The sequence below is a fragment of the Octodon degus genome, unplaced genomic scaffold, assembly GCF_000260255.1.
Source record: "Octodon degus isolate 3935 unplaced genomic scaffold, OctDeg1.0 scaffold00076, whole genome shotgun sequence".
Lineage (NCBI taxonomy): Eukaryota > Metazoa > Chordata > Mammalia > Rodentia > Octodontidae > Octodon > Octodon degus.
In genome coordinates this window covers 5,097,113-5,107,420 of record NW_004524652.1, presented here as the reverse complement: position 1 = coordinate 5,107,420, position 10,308 = coordinate 5,097,113, and the positions used below count along the sequence as shown (strand labels likewise).

General features: G+C 54.6%; 1 protein-coding gene across 1 annotated transcript in view; it reads left to right on the top strand.

Annotated features, from left to right (window-relative positions):
* The window catches only part of Bri3bp (BRI3 binding protein), a 6,782-nt gene extending 3,370 nt beyond the window's left edge, over positions 1 to 3,412 (top strand). Inside the window, exon 3 of the mRNA XM_004635963.2 lies at positions 2,144 to 3,412. Within this exon, the coding sequence (XP_004636020.1) occupies positions 2,144 to 2,577 (434 nt within the window). The 3' untranslated portion in view covers positions 2,578 to 3,412. The remainder of the gene's footprint in view (positions 1 to 2,143) is intronic.
* The last annotated feature ends 6,896 nt before the right edge of the window (positions 3,413 to 10,308 follow it).

The following is a 10,308-nucleotide window of genomic DNA, read 5'->3' as shown; positions in this document are numbered from 1 at the left end:
TTTAAAAAAAAAAAAAGAGAGAGAAACAAGTACTAAAGCCAAACCAAAGCAACAGGAAAACAGAGTTGAGACCCAAGTCTTCTAATAAGCTTGACTGGAGAGAGACTTGCAAAAAAGTAAAAACAGTGTCATTGTTCACACTGTTGATTTGGAAAATACCCCCCCCCAATCTTTCCCCCATCTCCTCTGTCCTCCCTTCTTCTCCCCTCCCTTCCTTTCCTCTCCTCCCTTCTCACCCCACCCACCTTCCTGCACTGGGGATTGAACCCAGGACCATAACCCTGAGTTCCATCCACTGCCCGTTTTATATCTTAATTTTTAGACAGGGTTTTGCTAAGCTGCTGAGTGTCCAGTCCTACTGCTCAGCCTCAAGTGCTGGGGTCACCCTGGCTCTTGCAGATAGCTGTCTTGTTTCTGTCCAGTGCTCTGCACACAGCTGGCTGCAGCATGTGGTGCCTGGCATGAGGCGACAACCTGGTTGCTCTAGGGTGGGTCCCTGCCTGTCCATGCGAGGTCTATGAGACAGCAGTGGGTGGCGCTCACGGTGGGGGCAGGGCGCTGTTGTAGCCCTCCCCTGGCCTGCTATGGCCTGAGGTGCTCTGGGCATGTTGGCCACCCGTCCAGGTGCCGGAGAGCCTCTGACCTCTGTGGATACCCTGGGAGGTGACTCCCTGGGAACAGCTCAGAGAGTCAGCCTGGAAGCTGGGCGTGGTGGGTGTCCTTGCAGTCCTAGCCCTCAGGAGGTGGAGGCAGGAGGACCTCAAGTAAGAAAACAGACCAGCATGCAGCTCATTCTGCGAGGAAGCGGGGTAGAGAAACTGGACTCCAGAGCGCCGGAGTCTGGCGTCTCTCAATGAACGGAGACAGAAGAGGTGCGGCTGCAGCGTCGCGCTGTCTCTGGATCCTGGTTGGGATAGCTTGGCTCTGAGCGGATTCCTGGACGGCTGGGAATTGTGGGTGACGTGCTGGACGTGGGGCAGTGGCGTGGCTCCCGGGGGAGGGCCATAAAACAACGATAGATGCATTTGCGAAATAACCCAAGAGTGTATAGAGCGGTACGGGCAAACGTGGCCAGTTTTAATAATGGTCTGCTGGAGGTGGTTTTAAGAATGTTCCCTTCGGGCCAGAGAGCTAGCTCGGTGGCATAAGCACCTGCCTGGCAAGTACAAGTTTCTGAGTTCAAGCCGTGGTACAAAAAAAAAGTTCTCTTCACCCTTCTTTCAACTTTTTGTAATTCACTTAAACTCGGCCTACATATAGCACTCCACCCCTTCATTCCATTCAGTCCAGTGTGACTGAGACCCAAGGTTACAGTGGCTTAGCCAAGATGGAGGTTTATTTCCTAGTGGTGACAGTTCAAAGAGAGCTGGCCAGGCATGGTGACAATTCTGCTAGGTCCTATCCCCAAGACAGGGACATCCTGTCTCCCTGATAGGTAATGTCTCTTCCTTCATGGCCCAAGATGGCTGCTCCAGCTGTAGCCGCTGGGTCCACAGTCCAGGAGGTAAATAGGAGGAGGTAGAGGGCCCATTCCCACTGCTTGTATAGAATTCCTCAAAGCTACTGCAAAATACTTCTGGTTACCTCTCCTTGGTCCCAAGTGAGTTATGTAACTGCAAGGGAGTCTGGGAAATTCCCATCACCTAGATATACAGCTTCAAGGGAGCCTGGGAAATTCCTTTCACCTAGGTGGCTGCGCCTGAGGCCTACATTGAATGTTCCAGTTAAGGAAATTACAGGAGGGCCGGCCAAATAACTCAGCGGATTAAAGCATTTGCAAGCAGGCACAGGGATCAGGGGTTCGATCCCCAAGGCTGCCATGCCCACCCTACCCCTGGGGTGCGCTGAGGTGACAATTGAGACCAGGCGTGGTGGCATGCTCCTGTAATCTCAGCACTTGGGAGGCTGTAAACAGGAGAATCACTACGAGTCCAATCTAGTAGTAAGACCCTGAACACCTTGTAGACCATTCCCTAAAATACAGGGGGAAAAAAAGAAAAGAAAAGAAAGGAGTTTGCAGGCTTAACCTGTGGTGGATGATGGAAGGGTGCAGTTGACAGTCCCAGCACAGCAGCGCGCCTTGCGGGGTTCCCAGGATGTTGCTCGCGGTGACCTACAGCCTGTTGTCTCCTCTGGCCCGCAGTGTCCAACCTGTTGCAGTACCTGAGCCCCGCTGCGATGTCCAACAGCCCCGCCCGGGCGCTGCTGCTGGTCGGTGTTGTCCTCCTGGCCTACTGGTTCCTGTCCCTGACCCTGGGCTTCACCTTCAGCGCCCTGCATCTGATGTTCGGCCGCTTCTTCTGGATCGTGCGTGTTATGCTGTTCTCCATGTCATGCATGTACATCCTGCACAAGTACGAGGGTGAGCCCGAGAACGCCGTGCTGCCCCTGTGCCTGGTGGTCGCTGTCTACTTCATGACGGGGCCCATGGGCTTCTACTGGCGCAGCGGCAGCCCTGGCGCGCCCAGCGGCCCCAATGTGGAGGAGAAGCTCGAGCACCTGGAGAACCAGGTGCGGCTGCTCAACATCCGCCTCAATAGGGTGCTGGAGAGCTTGGACCGCCCCAAGGACAAATGAAGGTCAGCCAGCCGGCTGGATCCACCCGCACCCACACGCGCGCCCAGAAAGCAGAAGAGAAAGAAGAAGCCGGCAATGCCAAATCCCAAGCGATCTTAATAAACTGCAGCCAGTGAGCCGGGCGCCTGGTGGGGGTGTTTCCAGCCGCGCGAGAATCGCAGCTCCCTAGGGACACCCCGACGGTGTGCACTGCCGCGCCGCGCCGCCAGGGGGCGGCGCTGGGCAGAATATTTTTTAAACAAAGAATAGAACTCTATGGGCTGTACAGCCTGAGAAATTTATCTGTGCATAGAACATAAAATTAATTTTTGAAACATTTAAATACATCTTTTGTAAGGTTTTTAAATAAAGGCAGATGGGGTCGAGTTTGTTAGAATTTTCCATTGGGGAGGGTAGGACTGGAAGCTATCAGAAAGGTGCAGGAGTGGGTGGTGGCGTCCCCAAGTGCGGCCTTTGTTGCCCACCTGGGCGCTGTTTTGTCATCTTGGCTTGGTGGAGACTTAGTTAATGAATGTTGTCACTTCTAAATGTGGGTGGTTGGTGCCAGGCAGGTGGCACAGGCCTGTGAGTCCAGCACTGGGGAGGCTGAGGCAGGAGGATGGCTGTGAGCTGTGAGTTCAGGGTAGTTTGAACAACATAGCAAGGCCCTGTCTCAAAAAATAAAACGAAATGCAACACTGGACAGCTGGGCCTGGGGGCGCAACCCAACCTCCTTTGCATCCCAGGGACCCTGCCTGAGCTTCGTCCATTGCCTTTCTCGGCACTCCAAGGTATTTTCTCCTCTGTAGTTTGGTGCAGGATTTGTGTTTGTTTTCAGTCATTGGCCTTTGTTTTGTTTTGCCATACTAGGGATTGAACCCAGGGACTTTGCTCTGAGCTCCATCTCCAGCCCTTGTGATTTTTATTTTGAGGCAGAGCCTTACTAAGTTGCCTAAGCTGGGTTTGAATCTGAGCTCCCTCTGCTCCGGCCTCCTGAGCGCCAGGCCTGGGCCACCACACCTGGCCTGCACTTTGGTGTATTTCAACCTCTAGATTTCCAAGCGGAATGTGCAGGGGTTCAATGTCAGGAGCTCCCAGAGTCAGCCTAGAGGTCCTTGAGGAATCAAGCTCGGTTTGATGTGTGCCAGCCAGGCCTCGGCAGGAAGGCTGGCTTGTTTCATTTTGTTTTGTTAGTTTTGAAGACAGGGTCTCACCAGTTTGAGGCCAGCCTCAAACTCAAAATGATCCTCCTGCTTCAACCTCCCGAGTGTTGGAATCATACGTGTGCACCAACATGCCTGGCTGTTGGTTTTTGTTGTTGTTGTTAGTTGGCTTTAGGACTATTAAAAAAAAAAAAAAAAAGCAAGTTGGGCATGGTGGGCACGCCTGTAATCCTGGCACTCAGAAGGCTGAGGCAGGAGGGTCATTGTGAGTTTGAGACCAGCCTGAGCTACACAGAGCCTGTTTCAAAAAGACCAAAAAAAGAAAAAAGAAAAGCAAAGGAGCAGCAGATCTCATTTTCAAGTCTGTTGCTGGGTGCCTGACCCTCAGGGGCAGTGCGCCATGGGGGAGCCCCACGTGGTTTTCCTGGGGTTTCCTCGGTGGTGGTGGTGGTGGGTCCTTATTGTCTGATGTTGGGGTGAGGCTGGTAGGACCTGTAATGGAACCAGCCTGGCTTCTGTAGGACAAGGAAGTGAGGGCCCCTCGGGCCAGTCCTGGGCCTCCGCCGCTCAGGACCCTCTGGGTCTCGCCTGTTAGGACCTGGCCGGGGGCTCCTCTGCGGCTGGCTGTGGGCTCAGCACCCTGGCTCCAGGAATGGGAAGCAGAGTTGTCAAGAGTGCTTCTGAGGCTTCCGATGTCAAGGTACCCAAGGGAGCCTCCAACAGATGATTTCTGGATTGGACCCACGGTCTTTGCTGTATGAATCTTTCGTTTGTTTGAGACAGGGCCTCGCTATGCAGTTCAGGCTGGCCTTGAACTCACTGTGGAGTCCGGGCTGGCGCCACCTTGTAGGAATCCTCCTGCCTCAGCCTCCCAAGTGCTGGGATTGAATATGGCAATGGGTATGTTTTTAAGCTCAGGGTACAAATGTCTTGGGAAGGTCACTGTCATCCTCTTTCTGTGGGCACTGGCTGTGCCACATGGAGGTATGGAGACTGCTCTGCATGTGCTGTTCACAGGGCCCAGCTGTGCCCCCTCGCCTGGTGGTCACTGTCAGGTGCCCGGGCACAGGGTTCCGGCTACTCCTGGCCTGGTAGAGCGCCCACTCTTTCCTCTCCCCTGCAGTCTGGGAGACCACAATAGCAATTGCAACTGCGGTTCTGCTGAGCATGGTCCGCACGCTGAGGCAGGAGGGTTGCCATTTGCTTAAAGCCAGCCTGGACTACACAAGGAGACCCCATCTCAAAACAAAGGAAAAAGAAAAAAATTGCCGTTGAGAATGTCCTGTTTTTCTAAATTTGACCAAGTGCAGACTCTGGAGCCAATTTTTACACGTTGATGTACTTGAGGAAGAGGTCTGCTTTGTTTGTGGTGCTGAGGTGACAGCCGGGGCCTGGCTCAGGCTAGGTAAGTGCGGTCGTGCTCCGCTCCAGCCCCAGCCTTTTATTAGATGACTTTGCAATAGAGTCTCACTAAATTGTGCAGCCTGGCCTTGAACTTGGGACCCTCCTGCCTCAGCCTCCCAGGCAGCTGCGATCACAGGTGTCCACCACACTCGAGCAAGACACCTTCAGTTTTACTGGAGCCCCTGTTCATCCTAAATACCACTTCAGGCTGGAACGTTGTTAGACAGAAATTCCAGATGCTGGGTGGGAATATTTTCTGGAATGGCTTTGAACGTGTACATTTTGCTTCGGGCATATTCGAGACCCCAAAAGCTAAGGGATTTCTCTCCTTGCATTCCACAGAAGCCTGTAAGTATCCGCCCCACCCCATCTCTTTGTTCTTTTGTACGTGAAAAATTGTATTTTTGTACCATTCCCGCCCCGAAGGGCATTCTCTTCTGTCTTCAGCGCTGTATGATACATTCACGTAAATCACGCACCCCCGATGGTGACTTCACTGCGCTTGGATGTCAGCCACTGGGGATCTGTTGTAATTAAGGACCAGTTTTTAAACTCTTACTCAGTGTTAACTTCCACGTTTCCATACCCGAGTCAGTGTTCGCTCCACCAACCACAGCAAGCAGCCTCGGAGTGGAACAGCCACCCCTAGCCGGCTGGGTGGATTGGTGTCCAGAGTGATGGCACCCCTGTCACCCAGAGGCCTTGGACCCCGGCCACTTTGGCTCAGCTTTGCGCACGGCCTTGACATTTCTAGGACTTGGGGATGATGGGCTGGTGATGGTGCTGTAGGAGTGGCAAACGCCACAGGTCCTGAGAGAGGCCTTTCAGAGGGAAGAGGTGACTGGGTGAGGGGCGGGGACATCCTTGCTGGGTGTCAGTGAGACCTGGCAGGGTGGCTCTGTGCCAGGGAGGTTGTGAATGGGACTTGTGAGCCCACAGAGATGGCATGAGGTCTTCAGGTCCTGCCCTTGTCCTGGCCTTGTGCCGGCCTTGCCCAGGGGTCCGGGGCATGTGTCAGGTTCACAGGGGTCTAAGGACACAGGTGACACTGTGCATGGGAGCCAGACGGGCTTCCTTGTGCCAGTGCTGTTGCCGCTGTGGCTGTCTTTAGATCCTTTAGATCCTTTCCAACTGTCTTATGGGTGACACTTGGGGACTTCTCCTGGAGAGTTTGGGATGTGCTGACTTCACCCAAAAGCCAGCTTCTGCACCAGCTGGGTCGGGCTGCCACCCCCCACTCTCCCTTTTACAGTCCTGGGTCGCCCCCAGAGCTTCCAGCAGCGCTACATCCTCAGCCCTTTTCCAGTTCATTTTCAGCTGGGTCTTGCTTAGTGCCCAGGCTGGGCTTCAACGCCCCATCCTCCTGCCTGGGCCTCCCTAGTGCTGGGATCGCAGGTGTGCACCACAGGTACGCTGGTCCAGCCCTCACTTTTCACGCCTGGAGATTCAGCCTGAAGGCGGAGCTTGGCTCCACCCCGCCTGCCCGCCGCTGCCCACCCGCCGCTGCCCGCCGCTGCCCTCTTGGAACATGGCCGCCTGCCCCGCAAGCCTTCTGCTCATGGTCAGTTGATGTTTGCTGTTCACTTGCAAATGACGGAATCAGTGGCTCTAGCCAGCTCGGACACAGGGCCCTCCGTGTATCCCTGGGCACCCAAGGTGCCGAGCCTGCTGTGAGCAGCCTCTCCGCCTGGGGACCCTGCTTCCTCTGGGTGACACAGATGATGTCATGTGTGCCGTTCGCAGCGTCGCTGACCCCACGTGCTAATGTCCTCTGTGCAGAGCTGAAGCTGCGGTTGCCCTGTCTGTCCACACCTGCGCACGCACCCTCTGCTCTGCCGTGTCCCTCCATGGATTTCTCATGGCGGTGATTAGTGCCCACACCAGACTCAGAGAAGCGATGATTTCCCCGTTCTTAGGTCCTGTCGTGAGATGCGGGCCCGATACCAACAGTGTGTTCCTGACTCAGTTCCTATTTTGTGTATCTGGTTATAAATTTTATATAGTGCTTACTCTTGACACAATATAAAGCCATTTAATTGAGCATAGTGTGTGTGTGTGTGTGTGTGTGAGTGTGTGTGTGTGTGATGTGCTTTGCGTACTTTAGTCCTGAGAGCCTTGGGAAACTGCAAACATATAAATATAAATGTACCGGGCTTATTTTTTTGCAAATGATATATACATTCCTCCTATTTATTAAATCACTGGCTTTGGTGTTATGTAGAGATATTTGTAGATTGATTTCAGAACAGAATTAAACTATTGTGAGACTATAGCTTAATAAATAAATGTTTATTGTAATTTTGTCCTCTGGGCTTCTTTTTTGTTTACTTTCTGTGTGTGTCTTTTTGAGATAGGGCCTGGTCCTGCAGGTCAGGCTGGCCTTGAACACATTTTGCAGCCCAGGCTGGTCTGGAACCCACAAGGATCCTCTTGCCTCAGCCTCTGAGTCTGGGATTACAGGCGTGAACCACCATGCCCAGTGCCTGAGCTCTGTTTTTACCCTCATTTTATTTTTTGTTTTGAGACGGGGCCTCACCGAGTTGCCCCACTGTGTCTGCCTGCCTCAGCCTCCTAGAGCGCTGGCATCTCGGGCTGCTCTGCTCCGAACGGGGCTCCCAGGGAGTGCTTGTGGCAGAAGCTCACTGCTGCCTGCGCCACGCTGCTCAGGTGGCTGCGACCTGCCGGGCACGGTCACAGCCTGGACCCGAGTCACAGGTTCGTTAACTGTGGCGGCCATGGAGACTCAGTCCTGTGCTGTCTGTCCCTGGGGGAGCGGGACTGGCAACAAGTGAAGACCTGTGGGCGTGCATTCGCACTGACCTGTCCCGTGTCCTGGGTACAGTGGCTTCCAGACTGTGGCCATGGTCTCCAGGACCCCAGGCAGGCGAGGACGGAGCCCTTCCAGTCCTTGGGCTGCAGGGAGACACAGGTGGGCAGGGCAGCCAGAGGCCTGGCTTGGTGGGCTGAGGGGAGAGGAAAGGAGACCCATGCTTAGAACGGCAGCTTCCGTCCCCTCGGCTCTGCCTGCCTGGCTCTCGCGCTGCCCAGCCGCTCCTAAGAAGGGATAATCCCACAGCACAGTGGCCAGATGCCTCAGGCCTCTCAGTGGTTAGGAAACTCGGCACAAGGGCACAAGGTCAGTCTCTCCGGGGGCAGCTGGGCTTCAGCGTACTCTGTCACGCCCCGCCTGCCCCCCAGCAGGAGAGAAGGCGCCTGGCTTTGGAGGCGCACTTTTCTTTGAGACTTGCTGTGTATTTCAGGCTGGCCTCAAGCAGAGATCCCCCTGCCTCGGTATCCAGAGTGCTGGGTTTACAGCTTGCCACCATGCCTGGTTTAGCCCTACTTTTGTAAGCTCAGAAAAAAAGTGAAGAATTGGAGGTTTAGGAATGCTTGTTCAGGGGCTGGGGAGATAGCTCAGCGGCATAATCACCTGCCTGACGGCATAAGGCCTGGAATTCTGTCCCCATACCAAAAACAAACAAAATGCTTGTTCAGCTGGGCATGGTGGTACTCACCTGCGATCCCAGAACTTTGGAGGCTGAGGCAGGAGGGTCATTGGGAGTTTGCAGTCAGCTTTTGACATGTAATGACTGTAAGGCCAGCTGGGCCATTTCAGCATGGCCACAAGGATGCCACTTCATAGCCGTGCTGTTACTTCAAGACGCACTTATCGATGGACATTAGAACCCTTCTCTTCAGTCCTGCGGGTGTTTGGAGTGGGGGCACCCGTGCAGCGTCAGGTGCTTTTTCGCTTCTGTTCTGGAGCCAGGCTGTTAATTTCATCTCCATATTTTTCCTGACTCAGAAAATTTGAAGCCAACTTTAGAGCAACTGGATACAGCTGTGCACAGGTGGCTTTAGGGTCACGGTGAAGCTGGGCTCTTCTGCTTATGCGGTACTGAGGCTTGAACTCAGGCTTCCTGCAGCAAGCTATATCCCCAGCCCGCCTATACTGAGCTCTGCATGCATTAGTGTTCCTGCGCACGCACACACAAGGCTGGATTCCCCGGAGGCAAAGTGGCCGTGTTTCCTTGCTTTTGCCCAGGAGAGTTAGGGCACACAGGAGGGACACAAAGGTCTGCTGTCCAGCGAGATGCCAGGCTGCCCAGCAGCACCTGCAGGGCTCAGTCGTGCCCTAAGACCTGCCCAGTCCGCATCCCATGCTGGCCATTGTGTGTGCGGCCTGTAATTAGCACCTCCGGGCACTTAACTAATTTATCTAGCATGTTTGGACCCTTTCCCCGCTATTTTCCCAGTGATTCCCAGTGCACGGTGTCTGGTTCTCACTATGCGCTCGATACACATCTGGAAAACAAACATTTTTCCGGCGCTCCAGGCGCGGATCTCCCACCCTCTACGACTTGGAGGTCGCGACCCAGGTTCAAGGTGAGCACTTCCTAGCGCGCGGACACCCGGTGGTGCGGCGCGGGGCGGGGTGGGATCGCTGTTGGGTCGTCAAGGTGATGGTGCCAGGCGAAGGGTGACTCCACCCCCATTGCCCGGCTCCCACTGGCCACGCTCTTTTCAGGATCGATCTTCGGATTGGCCGAGAGGCGCAACCCACGCACCGGAACACAATGCGATTGGTTAGCCCTTAGGCCAGCCCTTTACGGCACTACTGCTGGGCCGATGTGAGGCCAGCTCTGCACCAGCCAATCGGTGTGCGAGTAGCGTGTGGCGCGTGCCCGTGACTCGGATCCCTCCGCCGCCGCCGCCTGCTCGGTCCGGTGCGTCGGTTTCCGTTCCACGTGGGGCGGGGCGGGGGGCAGTAAAAAACTGCCGGGCAACTCTGTCCAGAGGAGTTTCCAGCTGAGAACTCTGCTCACAAATTCGGACTCGTTCAACATCTTAAGGAATAAATTAACCTTCAAAAGTAAAAACGAAGCCGCTGCAGCCTATGATCCTAGTTCCCGGGTGCGCTGAGGCAGGAGAATCACCAAATTCAAAACTAGCCCACGGAATTTGGAGTGACGCTCCCCGCAAGAGGAAAATAAACGGAGGCCCGGTGGCATGCGCCTGTGGCATGCGCCTGTACTCGCAGCACTTGTGGAGGCAGAGGCAGGTAGATTGACAGTTCATTGAGCTTGTGCAATTCAGCCGCTTAGTGATACCCTGTCTCAGAAGGAAAAAGGGCTGGGGAGGTATCTCGTTACAAGGTTCAGGTTCCCACCCCCAGAACAGAAAA